Source organism: Salvelinus namaycush, chromosome 35 (assembly GCF_016432855.1).
Source record: "Salvelinus namaycush isolate Seneca chromosome 35, SaNama_1.0, whole genome shotgun sequence".
Taxonomy (NCBI): Eukaryota; Metazoa; Chordata; class Actinopteri; order Salmoniformes; family Salmonidae; genus Salvelinus; species Salvelinus namaycush.
Window position 1 is genome coordinate 7,312,711 of NC_052341.1, and position 21,650 is coordinate 7,334,360.

Here is a 21,650-nt window from a genome sequence, read left to right on the forward strand (position 1 = left end):
CTGTCAACACAAGTGTGTGCCTTTCCAAATCATGTCCAATTAATTGAATTTACCAGAGGTGGACTCCAATCAAGTTGTGGAAACAGGATGCACCTGAGCTCACTTTCGAGTCTCATAGCAAAGGGTCTGAATACTTACGTAAATAAGGTATTTCTGTTTTTTATTTGTAATACATTTGCAAACATGTCTAAAAACCTGTTTTCACTTTGTCAATAGGGGGCATTGTGTGTAGATTGATGAGGAAAAAGAATAAGGCTGTAACAAAAAGTTAAGGGGTCTGAATACTTTCTGAATGCACTGTATATGAAGAATACTTGTTTAAGCATTAACAATGATTCATATTTGCTCATATTTAAGTGACATTTGCATTACATTTGGGTTTTAAAACATGTTCCAAGGTCAAATAAATGCCCCCAATGCAAATTGCTGTATTGGCTTAGAGCAAGAACTATTCTGGCTGCCGCAGTAAAAATATTGTAGGAAATACTCAGTAGGGTCTGTAGATTGTATATATGGTGTCATTTCATGGCGCACTGAATAATACGGAATGTTGCTGGCCTTTTACTCCACCCATTCCATTGGCTGCCAAATTACATCACAACAGTGCAGGGAACGCTCACTGAATTAAAGGGGAACTACACTCAAAATCTAAGTTTCTTAGATTTTTCCCAGACCTAAAAAGTCATCCCCTGATGTGGTTTAAGCATTCTTGTAAACACATAAAATCTAATTGTGTTGTTTTTATAAAAAAAAGTCATTGTGAAAAAATGGGGAAATCAGAGTTTTTGGGGGAAAACCAAAACCTGGAAGAAAAAAACCCTAAAAAGAACCCCCCCCCCCCCCCCCCCCCCAAAAAAAAAGTAAACTGATTTTAAAAGTCCCTCTGAATGTGTTCCTGTGCATGACTGCACTTTAGAGTCTGTGTTATCCTGCAGCACAGCATTTTGGGGGAAATTGAGGTCAGGTCCACAATTGACTATGCACCTAAGAGGGAAAGAGTTGTGCCATCCTAGAAATGTTTTTGTGAAATTTAATATATAAAATTTAGCACACACTTTTATCCAAAGCAACTTACAGTCAGTCATGCATGAATACATTTTATACTTATGGGTGATCCTGGGAATTGAACCCAATATCCTGGCATTACAATGTTCTACCAAGATGCACGACAGGGTTATAAATGCTTTGTGCAGCCTCAATTTAATATGATTTATAAGGCCTTTATTAAGCGGTGCTTATGACACCCTTTATAAAGCACAGGTTTATGTCATATTTTACATAGTGGGTTATGTCACATTTGACATTGGTGATTATGTAACACAGTTAGGCAACACTTATGAACCCTTTATAAAGCATGACATACGGTTATAGATTATTTCTTACACATTTATGAAGGCATTATGATGCCTTTATAATCTGCACGTCATTTAAAGCGGGATCATATCACAATTTGTGCCACCCATAAGTGAGAAACCTACATGCCAAGTATAGACCATATAATGTGTCCCCTACAGGTTCTGTGTGGCTCAGCTGGTAGAGCATGGTGCTTGTGACGCCAGGGTTGTTTTGTTCGATTCCTTTGGGTGATCAACACTAAAATGTATTCACTCGCTACTGTAACAGGTTCTGGATAGGAGCAATGACAAGTGTTGATGTAATAGAAAAGAGCAGAAGCGCTGAACTATCTGTTCAGATCCTAATTCTTCATACCTACAAGTTATGGATAATATGCTCAAGGAGAAAGCCTCCACTTCTTTGTAGTGTTATAGCAGCGTGTGAATATCAGATAGACGTTTTTTTTCCCTCCACTGTTTTCACTAAAACTTTGTGGTGCAGCGGTAAATCGTTGGCTTTAGTAGCCTATAATCAGTTGGAATACCAGGTTTAAATCTTACATCACGCTTCCGTTTTTCACCTACAACTTTACTATTTTTCCAAAACGAAATCTATGGCATTATTTAGGATGCTTAAGACAGAATCTTATACTATACTAAATAAAACAAATGATTTGAACAATAGTACAGTCGTTTTAATGTTTTTATTCTAAAACAATGTGCCTTCAACGGGATTCAACCTCATACCCATCCTCCCTGAATGTTCCATAGTTCCCTGCCTGATGTCATAGACTAGACGTAACATAGTCAAAGTAAATCCGGCACTCAAAATAATATATTATGTTTTGTTTGGTCGGGTTATATAAGATGTTTGGTCAGGGTGGATGGTGGGCATATAACGTGAACGTCTTGCAACCCAAAGGTTGCGGGTTCAAATCTCAACATGGACAACTTTAGCATTTTTGCTAATTAGTACTTTTTAGCTACTTTACAACTACTTAGCATGTTAGCTAACCCTTTCCCTAACCGTAACCCTTCCCTTAACCTTATAACCTAATTCCCAAATTGAACCCTAACCCAGCTAACGTTAGCAACCTAGCTAGAATTCGTAACATATCATACATTTTGGAAATTCGTAACATATTGTACGTTTTGCAAATTTGTAACAGATAATACTAAATGGAGTGTCTTCGGATTTACGTACAGAATAATACGAAATGTTCTGAGAAGCCTACCTGCTAAGCTACCGGTCAGTTGGAACTTTTTGTACAAAATTCGAACTATATTTGAAAGTACGATGTCCAGTAGAGGTCGGTGTTTGAAAGCAGCTTTTAAATCGAAAAAAGCACCGGAACCACGACGAAATAAGTTGTCTCATTCACTGGATGTAAATAAGAAAAGGTAAAGGACTTTAGTTCGAAAAACTTTATTTTTTTTCTTGCAGTTGACATTTTCAATCAGCATTCTACAAAAGTGACCCATGGTCCAGTATACTGTAGGTGAGAGGGATACATGTAGGGGTGTATGAGCTGACGATGTGTGAACACTAGCTAACAGAGCTGTAGCCAGCCTGTAGTTGAGGATAAGGAAGAGAGCATCTGTAGTGTATCTTATAGACTATCTATGAATCTCAAATGGCACCCTATTCCCCCATATGGCTCACTACCTTCACTTAAAAGGGAATAAGGCTCTGGTCAAATGTAGTGCACAATACAGGGAATTGGTATCTGGTCAAAGTAGTGCACTATATAGGGAATAGGTTGTCATTTGGAGACAATATGACAATACAGAAAGGTCAGAGGGGTGTACCACTATGGGTACTCTTTAGGGGTGTGTGGATCTGTGGAGCATACCACTGTGGGTACTCTACAGGGGTGGAGACTGACCTAGACTACCATGCTTTACTCTACAATCGCCTCATGCGCCGCAAAGTGTGTTGCCTAGGTAACAGCAAGAAGTGCATTCCATGTTGGTGTCATCATCCCTTTTTTTGTCGTTTTTTTTCTCTTCTCAAATACAATTATTAATTTCACATATCATCCACGGAATGAGCAACACATTTTTGTTTAAACAAATAAAACACAGAACATGTGACGACATTAACAGTAGAGCATACACTAAAAACAATATAATAGAAAATTAAACAAACTAAAGGTTTTCACAAAATGAGAAGGTTCAGGTTTGTCTATCGAACAGCACAGGTGTTTTTGTTGGGTGATGTGTGTTACTTGTTTACAGGTACAGGTTCTGTATTGCTTTAGTGTCTTTGTGGTAAAGCTCTTTACACCAGTCAGACTGAGATAATCTGGTGTGTATGACTGTGTGTGTGTTAGGAAAGGTGTGCAAGGGACACAGGTGGTAGTTCAAAGTTCAGAGGTCATTCTTCTACAGTTAATAACCCCAAAACAAATCATTACGTTACATTCTCCTCTGAGTGTTACACATCCTCCATCGGCATCGTACATTCTCAGGGACTCCACTCTGTTTTCTTTACAGTTCAGTATCTATCCACCACCGCCATTTTGGATCAAATCCTCCATTCACCACCATGCACAGCAAGTCCAGTTTCTTAGCTAACGAGGCAAGTCCCATTCAGGATAGATCACAGTTGAGTACAGTAAGTAGGGCTGATTGGAGACATAAAAGAGCTGCATGCAAAACCAGAGCCAGAGTCTACTGGTTCATGGACCGGAGTTGGCGAGTCCAGTCCAGTACAATCCAGTTTGGTAGTCTAGTGAAGCTAACTGTTGTTTTTATAGTGTTCGACCACTCGTTAGAAGGTCAAACAGAAATACATGAATATTAATTAGATTGCAGATCACACTAACCCCTGATTGGTTGGTTGGTAGAGGCAAGGGGAGGAGTCCCAAAGGTCTACCAATGACACGAAACACAAGAAACCCATTATGACACATTGAGGGGGAGAATGGTCTAACTCTAGCAGTCTCCTTTTTGGACTGTGGATAGGTTAAATCCTCTTCAACATTTCCCTGTTAGATTTAGCAACAGAGATAGATGCTTCTCATCTATTGTCCGGAGCAAGGAGAGGTGCAGGACGGTTGAGTGAGGAGAGGTGCAGGACGGTTGAGTGAGGAGAGGTGCAGGACGTTTGAGTGAGGAGAGGTGCAGGACGGTTGAGTGAGGAGAGGTGCAGGACGGTTGAGTGAGGAGAGGTGCAGGACGGTTGAGTGAGGATACTGCCTCAGGACATGGGCGTTGGTTGATTAGGTGAGGAGATGCAGGAAGGAAGGCCGAGGTCTACTGCGTAATCATGAGGTTGTGTAAAATGGCTAAAATATCAGTCTGTGCTGTTATGACGCTGAGGTCGGAATTGGACGGGTGTGTGCATGTTACACTATGAGTGGTCCGCGGCGTGGTGTGTGAGGTGTTTGTTTGGGACTCTGGCCATCCCTAGTCTCCGCCCCCTGCTCCTCCAGGTTGATATTACTGGTTGAGGTGTGGTGGGGGAGAGGCTCCAACACTGGCCTATAGCCTCCCAGATACATCAGACCTGAGAGAGAGAGCGAGAGAGAGAGAGCGAGAGAGCGAGAGAACAAAGGATGTAAAAGAAAAACAACATGTTGAGGACTGTTCTATTCTATCGCCATCTAGTGGGTGATAATGGTAGTGTCTAAAGTCTGTGGCGGACCAGTCTAACTGGAGGGAAAGGGGTAAAAGGGGATACCTAGTCAGTTGTGCATGCATTCAACCAAAATGTGTCCTCTGCATTAAACCCAACCCCTCTGAATCAGAGAGATGTGGGGGGCTCCCTTAATCGACATCATCGGCGACCAGTTGTTGCTGGGGGTTAACTGCCTTGCTGAAGGGCAGAACTGCAGATTTTTCCACCTTGCTGGCTCGGGGATTCGAACCAGCGACCTTTCAGTTACTGGCCCAACACGCTTAACCTCTAGGCTACCTACCTGGTCATTGCAATGGGGAGTTAAAGTCAGGCCTACTGGGCCACATGCACATTCAATAAGGGACCGATCCCAACTTCAGAAATGTGCACAAAACACTTTTACCAGATGTGTTTCTCAAGTTGGGATTCGTCCCTGAAAAACAGGAGAGTTACGGTAGCTATATGCAGGGTTTTGTACCAGCCCAGCACCTGATTCAACTAATCAAGGTTTTCTTGAGGATTAGTCAATGATGGATGATTGAGTGCTGGGCTGAAACTAATATAAACTCTCAACACCGTTTGGCTCTCCAGGAGAAAGGTAAGACATCACTGATCTAGATCACACTATGGTTATTTAGCAGTTATTTACCAGGTAGTGGTTATTTAAAATGTGGTTATTTGCCAGGTAGCGGTTATTTACCAGGTAGCGGTTATTTACCAGGTAGTGGTTATTTACCAGGTAGAAGTTATTTGCCAGGTAATGGTTATTTACCAGGTAGTGGTTATTTAACAAGTGGTTATTTACCAGGTAGTGGGTATTTACCAGTTACTAGTTATTTACCAGGTAGCGGCTATTTACCAGTTACTAGTTATTTACCAGGTAGTGGTTATTTACCAGGTAGTGGTTATTTACCAAGTAGTGGTTATTTACCAAGTAGTGGGTATTTACCAAGTAGCAGTTATTTACCAGGTAGCTAGGTAATGGTTATTTACCAGGTAGCAGTTATTTACCAGGTAATGGTTATTTACCAGGTAGCTAGGTAATGGTTATTTACCAGGTAGAAGTTATTTGCCAGGTAGTTGTTGTTCGCCAGGTAGCGGCTATTCACCAGGTAGCAGTTATTTACCAGGTAGCGGTTATTTACCAGGTAGCGGTTATTTACCAGGTAATGGTTATTTACCAGGTAGCCAGGTAATGGTTATTTACCAGGTAGTGGTTATTTACCAGGTAGTGGTTGTTCGCCAGGTAGCGGCTATTTACCAGGTATCAGTTATTTACCAGGTAATGGTTATTTACCAGGTAGCCAGGTAATGGTTATTTACCAGGTAGTGGTTATTTACCAGGTAATGGTTATTTACCAGGTAGCCAGGTAATGGTTATTTACCAGGTAGTGGTTATTTACCAGGTAGTGGTTATTTAACAAGTGGTTATTTACCAGGTAGTGGTTAGTTAGTGGTTATTTACCACGTAGTGGTTATTTACCAGGTAGCCAGTTAGTGGTTAGTTAGTGGTTATTTACCAGGAAGCGGTTATTTACCAGGTAGTGGTTAGTGGGTATTTACTGGCTCGGGGATTCGTGGTTATTTACCAAGTAGTGGTTATTTATTAGGTAGTGGTTATTTACCAGGTAGTGGTTATTTTCCAGGTAGTGGTTATTTACCAGGTAGTGGTTATTTGCCAGGTAGTGGTTATTTGCCAGGTAGTGGTTATTTACCAGGTAGTGGTTATTTGCCAGGTAGTGGTTATTTACCAGGTAGTGGTTATGTACCAGGTAGCCAGGTGGGGGTTATTTACCAGGCAGTGGTTATTTAACAAGTGGTTATTTACCAGGTAGTGGCTATTTACCAAGTAGTATTTAACAAGTAGTTATTTGCCAGGTAGTGGATATTTAACAGGTAGTGTTTTTTTTACCGGTAGTGGTTATTTAACAAATGGGTGTTTACCAGGTAGTGGGTATTTAACAGGTAGTGTTTTTTTTACCGGTAGTGGTTATTTAACAAGTGGGTATTTACCAGGTAGTGGCTATTTACCAGGTAGTGGGTATTTACCAGGTAGTGGTTATTTACCAAGTAGTATTTAACAAGTAGTTATTTGCCAGGTAGTGGATATTTAACAGGTAGTTTTTTTTTTTACCGGTAGTGGTTATTTAACAAATGGGTATTTACCAGGTAGTGGCTATTTACCAGGTAGTGGGTATTTACCAGGTAGTGGTTATTTAACAAGTGGTTATTTACCAGGTAGTGGTTATTTAACAAGTGGTTATTTACCAGGTAGTGGTTATTTAACAAGTGGTTATTTACCAGGTAGTGGTTATTTAACAAGTGGTTATTTACCAGGTAGTGGGTATTTAACAAGTGGTTATTTACCAGGTAGTGGTTATTTAACAAGTGGTTATTTACCAGGTAGTGGGTATTTAACAAATAGTGGGTATTTAACAGGTAGTGGGTATTTAACAGCTATTTATTTAACAGGTAGCGGTTATTTACCAGGTAACCATGTCGTGTTTATATCCCAGGTAGCCAGGTAGTAATTATTTACCAGGTAGTGGTTATTTAACAGGTAGAGCAGTCTACAGTGTCAATAGCGTGAGCCTGTGGTTTTAGTTTAGTGAATATCCTCTGACCTACCAGCTAGCCACAGCTATAGCCATACCTATTCCTCAATGTGCACAGGGCACGAATCCGCATCTGTCCATCCAAAAGGGAGCAGAGAGAGAGAGAGAAAGAGAGAGAGAGAAAGAGAGAGGGACATCGAAGAGGAGACGGAAAATATGAAATGATGGATAAAGGAGAGAAACAGAGAATAGAACACATTTACGGCACAGAGAATTCAAATACCACAAAGAGAAGGGGTGAGGGGGTGGGTGGGTACAAGGGCGACCAAGGGAGAGCGAGGGACTGGGGTCAGAGGTCAATAAGTTGGGAGTTACAGGAATGGGAGGAGCTAAGGCTTCGTCTAATTATTAAAATAGGGACTGTGCTCAAGTAGCCAGATGTCTAAATCTTTGTGTTCACTCTGTGGCTTGAGCTTTGTAACAAAAAGGCCAGAAAACAGGGACTAATAGTTTGAGAGTTGGTGGCCGCAGAAACATCGCCCATGTTAGAGCGCTACAGAGATAAAGTTAAAGCAACGTTTTTTTCACTGGTTTTGGATACTTGTTGTTCTTGTCAAAAGCAGCACCTGGATCTTGACACACTGCTGTGTACTGGGATTATCTCTTGAGAAGCAAAGCCTTTCACCCCTCCCTCACTGTAACCTGCTTCTGGTCAGCACAACAGAGGGGCACATCTAGCAAGCAAGGGAGAAGCAGAGGAGAGGGAGAGTTGGATGGAGGGAGGGATGAGTCGCAGACGATTAGCAAAGCGGCTCGGAACTGGCAGACACTGAACATGAACTTGGAGCTCTGGGATGAACCGGATAGAACACCCACACGCGCTCTCACTCACACACACACACACACACACTCACCCACCCACACACCCCCCCTCTCTCTCACACACACACACTCACGGACAAACAGTACACGGACAAATAGAACACCACAAAAGCTCACACACACACAAACAAATAAAACATGGTCAAACACACACAGTTATATGCAAAGACACACACACTCTCACATATCCACAATCAGACACACTCACAAACAGAAAGACACGCACACAGGAGTTTTTTACTGGGGGGAGAGTAGGAAGAGATTGCACAACTACCCGCTATTGAGAAAAACAACAACAGACGACAACCACAACAGTGAAAGAAGGGTGGATGATGAGAAGGAAGCCTCCTGTTCTAACTGCTGAGAAAGACATGCTGTCAGTGTTCGGTATGGATGGATCCCACTGCTGACGCCAATTACAGCCTGATTTAGTCTGGCTCATTCATTCCCTTCCTGCACCTGTTTACTGAGCCCTTTGAGATGAAACAACAGTAGTAGACAGACATTTGAAGGGCAAATGTTTATGCTAAACAAATCTTGGCTAGATACATCGGAGCCTCAGCTTTGACTTAAAGCTCTGTAGACCTGTGTCTGCCACTTCCTGCCCTCTCCACCCTCTCAATCTTCTTCTCCTCACTCTACCCTGACTTCTGTTCCACTGTTTTTCCTCTCGTCCAGGATCCCTCGCTCACTTCTTATTTCCTTACACTGACACCCCTTTCTCTCCCCATTCGCCCCAGTCTCAGCTCTGATTGGTCCATGTTCGGTAGGTTGCCACTCACCGGCGAATCGGCAGTCGGGAACCTGCTCATTGTCCAGCCCCCCCAAACAGTGCGTGTCGCAGAGGGCGACGCCCTGATTGTTATTGGCCAACTCTGGACACCTGCTCCGCCCACCTGCAAGCGAGGGCAAAGGTCAAACAACAGCAGCCAGGCACAGCAGGGGACGGGGCCAGGAGTGTAGCTAGTTTTGTGTGTGTGTGTGTGTGTGTGTGTGTGTGTGTGTGTGTGTGTGTGTGTGTGTGTAAAGGAGGGCATGGGTGAGATCATGTGATGGTGATGAGTAGCATGTGGCTCAGCAGGCTCAGAGGATGCACATGGAAGCTGGCACACGGTGCAGCAGGGACAGATACATGCAAACATATATCATACGCACATGAACATATATAGAGACAGGATTCCTTTGGTTTCCTTATTAACTCATTTATTAATTGTTTGTTATTGTTTATTTAATGCACACAGCCAATAGCACCACTCCATATTAACACACACACACATACATCTTACTATACTTGTGAGGACTTTTTGGTGACCAACAATTGATTCCCATTCAAAATCTTATTTTCGCTAACCTTAAACCTAACCTCTAAGCCTAAAATAGCCTTTTTACAAGTGAGGACCGGCAAAATATCCTCACTTCTCTGAATTTTAGTTGGTTTAGTATTCTTGTGAGGACTTCTGGGACTCACAAGTATAATAAAACATGTACACACGCACACACACAATTATAGTAAAATGTGTACACACGCATACGCACGCACACACATGCAAACCGACTACGACTGGAGAAAAATAAATATTAAGAAGTTGTATACTAGTCAGAACATGCATGGTGATTAAGATGTCACAAACATACACACAAGATACACAAACATGCAGACTTACAAGCATTTAAACACACATTCATAAATTACACACACACACAAATTCAAACTCTGGGGTCACACGCATTCAAACTCTGGGGACACACGCATTCAAACTCTGGGGTCACACGCATTCAAACTCTGGGGTCACACGCATTCAAACTCTGGGGACACACGCATTCAAACTCTGGGGTCACACGCATTCAAACTCTGGGGTCACACGCATTCAAACTCTGGGGTCACACGCATTCAAACTCTGGGGTCACACGCATTCAAACTCTGGGGTCACACGCATTCAAACTCTGGGGTCACACGCATTCAAACTCTGGGGTCACACGCATTCAAACTCTGGGGACACAGAGAGGCAGGGTTAGAGATTGAAGCCCAATTTATCACTTTGGAGTGGAGGAGGAAGAGAGGAGGATGAGGAGATGGAGTATGACTCCACACACACACACACACACACACACACACACACACACACACACACACAGAGAGAGAGACACACAGACAGCGAGAGAGAGAGAGAGAGAGAGAGGCTCACACTCACACAAATATACTGTACATACAACTGCATATTAGGGTGTGGAATCTAAGCAGCGCATGCAGAGCACAGCAGGCAAACACACAAGCATTGGCAAGCTAACAACCCACACACATACACAGCTGACCTGGATACAAATACTATTTAGGGGATTTCAAGTACTTTCAACGACATTTGGAAGTAAGTATTTAAATACTGTATATTTTATTTGAAAAGACAAGTAGTTGAATATTGGAATGTATTTGGAAATACACTTGGAAAGTATTTTAAAATAGTCAAATACACTGACTCACATATACTCCCATTTAACCCAGGTATTTGAAAATACTTTCCAATAGTAGACTATTTATAGGAAATTGTTTGAAAATCATTTCAATAGAAGTAGGCTCATTTATTTTGGTCACAGTATTAGAAAATACTCAAATACACATAAAATAGGTATTTAAACCAGGTCTGACTGACACACACACACACACACACACACAGAGCAAACTGAGCCAAGTGCAAAGGTGCAAACGCATGATTTGTGATGATTTCACCGATGGCCAGTATTTTAGCCCACATTTTCATTTACAGTAGAGAGAATCTAGCATGGCACCACTTAAAACACCCTGCTATCTCACTAATAATGGTCTTTCTATGGTAGATCAAAGTATAGGGTGCTGTAACAGGGTAGTCAGTCACTAGAATGCCATGTTAGAAAGGACAAGTGGCAATGTCGTCAGAATTGATGAGAGTATTGGAGATTATTATTATATATATTTTTTAATGTAAGGCAAGGGTAAGGAGGCTTTAAGTTAGGATTAGTGGATAACATTGTATTAGTGGTTAGACTGCCCCATACTTCTGTCCTTTCCAGCATGGCCAAATAGTGAGGCGGGTAAAGCAGGAGTCAGAGGTGAGAGGTCAATAAGAGGTCACATAGTTACCCTGCTCGTGGGAAGGGGAGGGGCAGTCTTCCTCTGTGACATCATTTCCCTGTGAGAAGGAGAGAGACAGTTGGATTTATGTTGTATTGTATATTTTATACGTTTTGTATCTATATCCATTCATATAGTTTAGGTACATTCCACCAATTCGGTGCCTTTTGAGAAGTGCAACTTGGGTCCAAAAAAACTTGATTTCATCTCATTTAAAAATTCTGTCACAAAGAGCATGTTAAGTGCCAAATTAAGTAACAGGTTTGACGATTTCATCTTAAAATCAGCCATAAATTCCCTTGTGACAGGGGGAATGGAAGCTTGTTGTGTGCAACAGGAGTGCCAATTAAATGGAAGCGTCACCCACCCCCACAAAATATATATATATATTCTAGCCTGTCTATCTCTGGGTAACAGGGTTGACATGTTATGCTCGACCCGCTCAGTTTTCCACCACAAAAAAAATATGAAAATGGCCAAAAAGAGTAGAACCAGCTCACCTGATTTAACTATTCGATTTTAAAATAATCTAGATACATTGAACAAGGAATAGTTTCACCATATTAAAACGAGAGTTCAGTTCACGTAACAGGGTTGACCTTAAAATTAGGGACAGATGTAAATGAATCACTGTGACAGTGCAAGGGGTTTTACACTGTCTAGGGTGTTAGGCATAGGTAATAACTCAAAGGTAAAGGCACAGGAGACAGGAACGCGGTGCAAACAAAGTGGCTTTTATTAAGAAAATGAAAATGACATCCTGGCTCTTGCAGAGCTCTACAGGGTCAGACTTTAACATAAAGTCGACAGGACAAGCCAAAAGCTTAAGCGCTGCCAATCATATCGGTCCTGTCCATACCTCACGTGACATGTGCTCTCCAGAATGCTCTCCCCACAGAGTCAGAGCTGCACACCTTTAAGTCTTTAGGCAGTCAATTAGAGGGCTGCCCCACCCTCGTTAAGGGAACAGTGCTGGCTAGGCTTGGCTCTTCTGCACCACAATCTCTACTAACATTAAATAAATAATCATCTTCAGAAAGGACTTTGTCAAAGCAACAAAAAAACTAAGGCTTTACAATGATGGTGATACATTTTTGGGGGGGATTAAGTGGGTTAAAATCTTCCTAGAGGTGACGCAGGGTTGACAGAGGGACATGTGAAAATCCTGTATTTTGGCACTTTAGCAAGCCTTTATTCATGTTAAAAATCAGATTTATTGAATTCTCCATGTGGCCTATATTAAAGGGCACTTAATTTAATATAACTGGCTTTTAAAATGCAATATTTTGGAATGACCCTACTATATATGCACTCTTCGTGGAACAACCCTACTATATATGCACTCTTCGTGGAACGACCCTACTACATATGCACTCGTCGTGGAACGACCCTACTAAACAGGCACTTTTCGTGGAACGACCCTACTATATATGCACCTCTGAATCCTGCTCGTCTGACACAGCGACTGAGAAGTTCTGTTCTTTTGGTTCCATGGGTAGCTCCTGAGAAAGAGACAACAAAAGAGGGAGAAAGAAAGAGTTATTCTCTATGTCAGAGATTTCGACAAGCCACTTCTCTAGGTGTTCCCTCACTCTCTCCACCCCTGTTCTCCCTTCTCTCCCCCGTCTCACTTCCCCATCCTGCTGTGAGGGTCCCCGGCTCTCCATGGGTGCATCCTGGTTCTCCTCCCCCTCTGCTTCTCCCCCCTCCTCCCCCTCTACCTCCGGCCCAGCCAGGTAGGAACCGGACATGGAAGACAGGGTGTCAGTGCTGATCTGAGAGTGATGGCTGTGGGACGAAGCCATGGACATGACTGACTGGGCCAGGCTACTGCTCACTTGGTCTGAGAGGGGGAGAAACAGAGAGAAGAAGAGACAATTAACAATGTTTTATAATTTGACACATTTTCTAATTGCCCACTGGCCACCCTCTAGCAGCGCCTGCCAGCCAGCCCCAGCAGAAGGCCCACCTTCAGGGGAGGTGATGGTGGAGGAGAAAGGTGTTCCAGTACAGGAGGACTGGTCGATGGCTCCAGACGAAGATAGAGTCAGGTTCTCACTCTCTGGAGTTACACCACTCTGGAACAGAGAGCAGACAGAGTAAGGTCAACCACACACACACACACACACCGGAGACAAACAGACACACACGCACACACTGTGTCAGTGTACCTCCGGTTGTTGTTTCCGGCGGCAGGCCTGAACTTCTGATTCACTGCGTTCTGACTTCTCGTCCTCCTCCTCGGGCAGCACCGAAGAATTCTGGGAGAGAGACCTGACACATCCCATAATGTAGCAGTCAGAATCATAAACACCACAACAAACACTCACAACACTACCTTTGTCCCGAAAGAAAGATATTCTATTAGCTAAACCTTTAAAAGTCCTAGGAAATTAATTCCTATTCAAATGTACAGTATGTTTGTATGCATATATGCATCCCAAATGGCACCCTATTCCCCATGTAGTGCACTACTTTTGACCAGGGCCAATAGGGTAGTGGTCAAAAGTAGTGCATTATATAGGGAATTTGGTGTCATTTGGGACACAACCTGTGTCTTCAAGTGTATGCTCCTCTCACTTGGAGCCGCTCTTCTTCAGTTTGAGTCCCTGGCTGGAGTTGGAGTGGTCCAGGGGGGACATGGAGCGTGCCGGGGCGGGGTGGGTCTCACTGCTATAGTGGGGCAGGGTCCCTGAGACGTGGCCCCCAGAGAGGTCCTGCAGAGGGGGGGCCGAGGGAGACACGCTCAGGGGCCCGTTCAGAGCCTCCAGGAGAGACACGGCCTCATAACCTGGGGGGATGTGGTCCGACGCCTGGGGGGAACGAAAAAAGGAGATGAGATGTCATGTTGCTATACGCTGTATTTAAGAACAAAAGCTGTGTTTGTATATATCATACCGAGTGTTCCTCTGAGTCAGAGGTCTGGGAGGTGATAACGGGGTTAAACCCGGCAGGAGAGAGAGGACTCAGCTTCTTCCTCATGGCTCGGATCTGCAGCAGGGCCCGGAACGCTAAGGACGCATTATAACATGACTAAACGCCCACATCAGTAGAATTCAATTTTTTCGAGTTGAAAGATGGCCAGAGCTTACCCATGATGCTGCACAACAATGTAAGTCAATAAGTAACTGTTTTAGTAAAGTATGATATATTTGGGCTTAAAGTGACAAAAACTGCACACTTTGTGCAAATTCGTGCATATGACATTTATTTTACTATGAAATGACCTATAAATTATTTTTTGCCTAAGTTTTGTTTCAGTGCTGGGTTTTATTTGAATGGTACCACCCACCAATATGGCATTGTTTATTAATCAGAAACACCTACAAAGTTTGCGAGTCGCGGTGAAACTGTTTTTGCACCTCCCCTTTTTTTACCAGAAAATTATCATAATGCATATTGGATATTTTGTCAAATGTAACTTATTACTGAGCTAGTCTACATGAAAAAAATATGACCATATTATCGATAGTAAAATTGCATGATATGATTGCATTTTGGAACCCCGCTCCCCTTGTCGCCCTAAGATAAATGGTTTTGCATGGCCCACGGCCCCGGGTGTGCAGGGTTTGCTCCTTTTTGACCATTCAATTGATCCTAAAGAGAAATCTCCACCCACCCGGGGCACCAGACCATGCAAAACAAACATTGATATTTAGCTAGCTAGCTAGCTTGCTAAAATGATAACAGAGAGAACAAAGAATATAGCTATTTGATCATATCCGTGTGCATGTCCAAACACTAATGACGTCTGGAATCCGACACAGTTTCATGGAATTATCAAACAGTAAGAGTCAGACAAACGTCAACCCTCAACATGTCAACAACTATAGGCAGGGTTTAGCTGTGACTGACCTCTTGACAGGTAGGCTGCTAGTCTCTTTCTGAAATAATTATTTTCACCTGACTTACAGTGTGCCCGTCTTAACTGAAATGGTGCTCACATAACTTTCATTAGCTAGCAAAGGTTAGCATGCTAGCTAGTTACACTGACAGCTGACAGTCAATGCCTTATTGGTTGTTATTTCTCTGCTACACTTGAAAATCACCACAACATTTTCCACCCTCCAATTCCTGAACATGTATTAGCAGCCTGTGTCAGTCTTCGAGGTGGAACCTAAACGAGAATTTCAGCTCTAGGATGGGAATTACTCGAAATAGGTGCAGCAACTTCCTCCGAGGTGGGTCTTTAAGTATTGATTTGGTGGTCTTATGCATACCAGAGTATGGCTTACGAAGGTCTTATGCAGCATTATAGACTCACATAGTCTGCAGATGGGGTAACAGTTAGGCTATTAGTCCCTGTGCCCAAGAACACTAAGGTAACCTGCCTAAATGACTACCGACCCGTAGCACTCACGTCTGCCATGAAGTGCTTTGAAAGGCTAGTCATGGCTCACATCAACACCATTATCCCAGAAACCCTAGACCCACTCCAATTTGCATACCGCTCAAACAGATCCACAGATGATGCAATCTCTATTGCACTCCACACTGCCCTTTCCCACCTGGACAAAAGGAAAACCTATGAGAGAATGCTATTCATTGACTAAAGCTCAGCGTTCAACACCATAGTGCCCTCAAAGCTCATCACTAAGCTAAGGACCCTGGGACTAAACACCTCCCTCTGCAACTGGATCCTGGACTTCCTGATGGGCCACCCCCAGGTGGTAAGGGTAGGCAACAACACATCTGCCACGCTGATCCTCAACACGGGTTCCCCTCAGGGGTGCATGCTCAGTCCCCTCCTGTACTCCTTGTTCACCCATGACTGCATGGCCAGTCACAACTCCAAGACCATCATTAAGTCTGCTGACGACACAACAGTGGTAGGCCTGATCACCGACAACGATGAGACAGCCTATAGGGAGGAGGTCAGAGACCTGGCTGTGTTGTGCCAGGACAACAACCTATCCCTCAACGTGATCAAGACAAAGGAGATGATTGTGCACTACAGGAAAAGGAGGACCGAGCAAACCCCCATTCTCATCGACGGGGCTGTAATGGAGCAGGTTGAGAGCTTCAAGTTCCTTGGTGTCCACATCACCAACAAACTTTCATGGTCCAAACAGTCATGAAGAGGGCACGACAAAGCCTATTCCCCCTCAGGAGACTGAAAAGATTTGGCATGGGTCCTCAGATCCTCAAAAAGTTCTACAGCTGAACCATCGAGAGCATCCTGACTGGTTGCATCACTGCCTGGTATGGTAACTGCTCGGCCTCCAACCGCAAGGCACTACAGAGGGTAGTGCGTACGGCCCAGTACATCACTGGAGCCAAGCTTCCTGCCATCCAGGACCTCTATACCAGGCGGTGTCAGAGGAAGGCCCAAGAAATTGCCAAAGACTCCAGCCACCCCAGTCATAGACTGTTCTCCCTGCTACCGCACGCACACCAAGCGGTACCGGAGTCTAGGTTCAAAAGGCTTCTTCACAGCTTTTACCCCCAAGCCATAAGACTCCTGAACAGCTAATCAAACTATTTGCATTGTCCCCCACCGCCCCTCGTTTACGCTGCTGCTACTCTCTGGTTATTATCTATGTATAGTCACTTTAACTCTACCTACATTTACATATTGCCTCAATTACCTCGACTAACCTGTACATTGACTCTGTACCGGTACTCCCTGTATATAGCCTTGCTACTGTTATCTTAATGCTGCTCTTTAACTATTTGTTATTTTTTACTTAACACTTATTTTCCTTAAAACTGCATTGTTGGTTAAGGGTTTGTAAGTAAGCATTTCACTGTAAGTTCTACACCTGTTGTATTCGGTGCATGTAACAAATAACATGTGATTTGATTTAACTGAGAATGTATTAGGTATTGCTATGAAGCTCACAAATGCCAACGTATGGCTTACAAAGGTCTTTTGTAGCATTATAGACATTATAGACTCACGCAGTCTGCATATGGGGCAGCAGTTGGCCTGGTAGCGGAGAGTGTCTGCGCAGGCATTACAGAGACACAGGTGTCTGCAGGGCAGGATGAGTGTGTCGCGGACGTCCGACAGACACACCACACACTCCGCACTGTTATCACTGATCTCATCATCCGCAACCTGGGGACAACATAATCAATCAATCAATCAATCAATTAAGACATCACTACATTCAGAGAGCAGTATGGTAGCTTGGTCAAACACAGTAAAAATGAGATTCACTGTCCATATACTCTAACCCAGTGTGTTTAGGGCATGGACTACTGAACACAATGCTTTTTGTTCAAAACGACTCTCTGTAGAACTGGTTAGAGCAATGGTTCCCAACTCCAGTCCTCCAGTACCTCCAACAGTGCATAGTTTTATTGTAGCCCCGGACAAAAAAAATACCTGATTCAACTTGGTAATTAATCATCATGCCCTCAATGAGTTAAATCAGGTGTTCACTAGTCCATGTCCTAAACAACCAAATTCTCAACTTGGTACCTTTGATTCTTGGCTGTTGTACTTGTTCTCGATGCCGTAGATCTCCTGAAGAAGGTAACTCACCCCATCCACCTGGAGAAGAAACATGTTGGGGATGAGAGAGAGAAGGTTTCACTATAAAACATACCAGGAAGGATGGTGAAAGGGGGAGAGAGGGTTTGGAGGAGAAGGGAGGAGGCAATAACAGGCAGGAAAGAGAGGGGGGCAAGATAGAATACAGAGTGAGACAAGAGAGCGATAGAGAGAAGACAGAGAGAGAGAAGAGAGCGAGAGGAAAAGGACTTGGTAGAAACAAACTCACCACTTGTTTCTGTTTCAGAGGTTTGACACAGTAGCTCCCATCCATGTGCTGTGGAACAAACAGTAGATACTTAGCTGACGCTTGTAACAATCCAATCCCACTGGACACAGACGGCATTTCAACATCTAGTCTTTACATTTGATTGAGTTGACAACTAACGTGAATTCAACGTGAAATCTACAAACATTTGAAGCATGTTATTGGATTTAGCTTAAAAGTTGGATGAAAAAAAGACAAACATTTTGATGACTGAAATCAGTTTTCCACCTTGATTCAATGTTATCATATACATTTTGTTGTTGTTGAAATGATGTGGAAAACAACGTTGATTCAACCAGTTTGTGCCCAGTGGGATACTTTTAAGAGTCAAACATTTCAAAACATGTCAGACAAACATTAAGATACCTAATGAGTAAAAGTTAACATACTTCAACACGTTGTAAATGTAACACTTTACTTACAATCCTACAACACATCAGACTTAAAGCTCCTTACCTTCTCAAAGGTGGCCAGGAGTACATGGGAGTGACCCATGTGATCTTCCCCCTCGTCTACTGTCGCTTGAACGACCATGGGAAACACATCCTTATCCATGTCAAACAGCAACTAGAAAAAGCGGGAGAGAGAGAGAGAGAGAGAGAGAGAGAGAGAGAGAGACAGAGAGAGAGAGAGACAGAGAGAGAGAGAGAGACAGAGAGAGAGACAGAGAGAGAGAGAGAGAGACAGAGAGAGAGAGACAGAGAGAGAGAGAGACAGAGAGAGAGAGAGAGAGACAGAGAGAGACAGAGAGAGAGACAGACAGAGAGACAGAGAGAGAGAGAGAGAGACAGACAGAGAGACAGAGAGAGAGAGAGAGAGAGAGACAGACAGAGAGACAGAGAGAGAGAGAGAGAGAGAGACAGACAGAGAGACAGAGAGAGAGAGAGAGAGAGAGAGAGAGAGAGAGAGAGCGAGAGAGAGAGAGAGAGACAGAGACAGAGAGAGAGAGAGAGCGAGACAGAGAGAGAGAGAGAGAGAGAGAGAGAGAGAGAAAGAGAGGGTGGAGGAAGAGAGAGAGAGCGAGACAGAGAGAGGGGGTGGTGGAAGAGAGAAAAGAGGGTGAGATAAAGAGAGGTTATACACTGAAAACACACATACTTCGTTAGTAATATGCATAAACACACACACAGACCGTACCTCCTCATCGGCCCACTCCGACAGATTGATGGAGTGGGAGGGCAGACAGAACTGCTGACAGACTCCTCTCTTAAAGTGCACCGTCTCTGACTGGAGAGAGCTGTCCTGGGGAATGTAGCTATAGGAGAGATGCAGAGAGTTAGAAGAGATAAACATGCACACACACACACACACACACACACACACACACACACACACACACACACAGACTTACATAGGCACTCCGTTGTGGAACTCCTCTATAGCTTGATAGTAGATTGTGATGGCCACCTGTGTGTCAGCGTCGAAGGTGAACTCTATGTTGTAACAGGCTTTGCTTTTCCCTGCCACGTCCTCCCCTGGCAGTTTCAGGTCCTCACTACACCTGCCAGCATGCATAAACACAGCTAGCGTCATCTACACACCGTTACAATAATGTAATAACAGTATAGGGAGTAAGCTCGGCAACCCACAACCAAAGCTTGTGAAAGCCTCCGGCCAGCTATTTGGTTCTAGGGGGAGAAGTTAAGATGTTGGACTAGTGCAATAAAACAGACTACAGATGTAGGATTTTAATTTGAGCCGGTTTGAGACAGGAGGGAAAGAATCCTAAAGAATCCTGAATTATTATGTGGATTATAATTAAATGGACCTTTTTGGTAGGGGTTAAAACATTTTCCTTTGAGAAAATCAAGTCTGACAATTTAAAAAAGTGGAAATTACAAACTTTAGAAGCCTTTTTAAACCTCAGAAACATTACAAGTTTGCATTTCCTGCTGTGCGGTAAAATTCTCAGCAACAAAAGGGTGATGCAATTAAGATCTTACATCTGTAAGCATAAGTAAAATAATAATGAAGGGGATATAAACTAGAAGTAAATTGTGTGTGAGATACTCACCGTACGAGCCTCAGTGTATCTTTACGGATGTTTATAAGGCTTCGTAGCGTCTTTACTGGCTCCTGAGGAGGCGGGGCCGCATAGGGAAACTGTAAAGGAACCAATCACAAAAGGTCACATCAATAACAATGACAAAGGCGTCACATGATCTGATCAACTAATCACCAAGCCCTTGATCAGTTGAATCAGGTGGGTTAGTGCAAAGCATTGTCCTGGATACTTCACCCACTTAAAACAATGGATACATTTTCTTTCCCCACTTTTATTACTGGACTTTGCACAATCTGAGCGTCTTTCCCCGGTGTACTGTGTTTTTGTTGCTGACTGTGTAAGAAGAGAGTTGAGTGGGTCAAAAATACAAAATGTCCAACGCTTAACTATTTAACTGACATTATGATGTCTGTGTAAAGTAACTAAAGTTTGGGAGGAAAGACGACACCTGTAACAACTTAAATCTCCTCCCCTCTCAACAATCAAACAATCTCCTCGCCAGTGAACGGCTGCGTCTATAGTATCCAGATCCTGTTATCCTAATCTGTTGTTGTATTTCTCATCCCTCCACCACCCGTCATCCATCATCCCTCCACCACCCGTCTCCTCCCTTCTCCCTGTTTTTAAGGGTCCATAAGGGGGATTAACTCTGTGCTGAGAAGCAGAGACCACCAGGACTCCCACCCCAACACTCAGTCTTCATCTCCCCTTCCCGATCCATGCGACGACCAAGCAACATCCTCCCCAACCATCATCCTCCACCAACCATTAAGCTCCACCAACCATCATCCTCCACCAACAATCAACCATCATCCTCCACCAACAATCAACCTCCACCAACCATCAACCTCCACCAACCATCAACCATCATCCTCCACCAACCATCAACCTGCACCAACCATTAAGCGCCACCAAACATCCTGAGCCATCAAGCTCCGTCAACAATCACGATGCCTCAACCATCCCGAACCATCACGATGCCTCAACCATCCCGAACCATCACGATGCCTCAACCATCCCGAACCATCACGATGTCTCAACCATCCCGAGCCGTCACTTAAATCATCCAGTTTTCCTCTCCATCTTGCAACACCATCTCTGACGGCACCTTTCAAGACTCTTCCATTCTACAACCATCTAACAATCATCCAACCTCATTCCATGCTCAAATTCATTCTGAATAACATTATTCTACATTCATACCTTGTAACCTTTCCTGCATTAAACTATCTCAAATGCATTATGTTAAAGGTGTGGTTTATACTTCTTTATTCCTGGCACGATCAGGCTGATAACGTGCCATTTTAGAAAACAGGTTTAGTGACCTTGATCTGCGGTTGTTTACTTATTCTAGATGAATGCACGCAGAATGTAAGTCA

The 21,650-nt window shown here is 43.4% G+C and overlaps 1 protein-coding gene across 1 annotated transcript in view; it reads right to left on the minus strand.

Annotated features, from left to right (window-relative positions):
- Nucleotides 1-2,750: 2,750 nt before the first annotated feature.
- LOC120029983 (E3 ubiquitin ligase RNF157-like) overlaps nucleotides 2,751-21,650 on the minus strand; it is a 31,407-nt gene continuing 12,507 nt past the window's right edge. Inside the window, exons 3-18 of the mRNA XM_038975297.1 lie at nucleotides 20,281-20,369; nucleotides 19,618-19,767; nucleotides 19,404-19,521; nucleotides 18,723-18,833; nucleotides 18,228-18,275; nucleotides 17,927-17,998; nucleotides 17,401-17,560; nucleotides 14,398-14,510; nucleotides 14,080-14,312; nucleotides 13,671-13,773; nucleotides 13,469-13,577; nucleotides 13,131-13,342; nucleotides 12,936-13,001; nucleotides 11,509-11,557; nucleotides 9,176-9,289; nucleotides 2,751-4,845 (exon numbers count right to left, since the gene is read on the minus strand). Coding sequence (XP_038831225.1) covers nucleotides 4,685-4,845; nucleotides 9,176-9,289; nucleotides 11,509-11,557; nucleotides 12,936-13,001; nucleotides 13,131-13,342; nucleotides 13,469-13,577; nucleotides 13,671-13,773; nucleotides 14,080-14,312; nucleotides 14,398-14,510; nucleotides 17,401-17,560; nucleotides 17,927-17,998; nucleotides 18,228-18,275; nucleotides 18,723-18,833; nucleotides 19,404-19,521; nucleotides 19,618-19,767; nucleotides 20,281-20,369 — 1,908 coding nt within the window. The 3' untranslated portion in view covers nucleotides 2,751-4,684. The remainder of the gene's footprint in view (nucleotides 4,846-9,175; nucleotides 9,290-11,508; nucleotides 11,558-12,935; nucleotides 13,002-13,130; nucleotides 13,343-13,468; nucleotides 13,578-13,670; nucleotides 13,774-14,079; nucleotides 14,313-14,397; nucleotides 14,511-17,400; nucleotides 17,561-17,926; nucleotides 17,999-18,227; nucleotides 18,276-18,722; nucleotides 18,834-19,403; nucleotides 19,522-19,617; nucleotides 19,768-20,280; nucleotides 20,370-21,650) is intronic.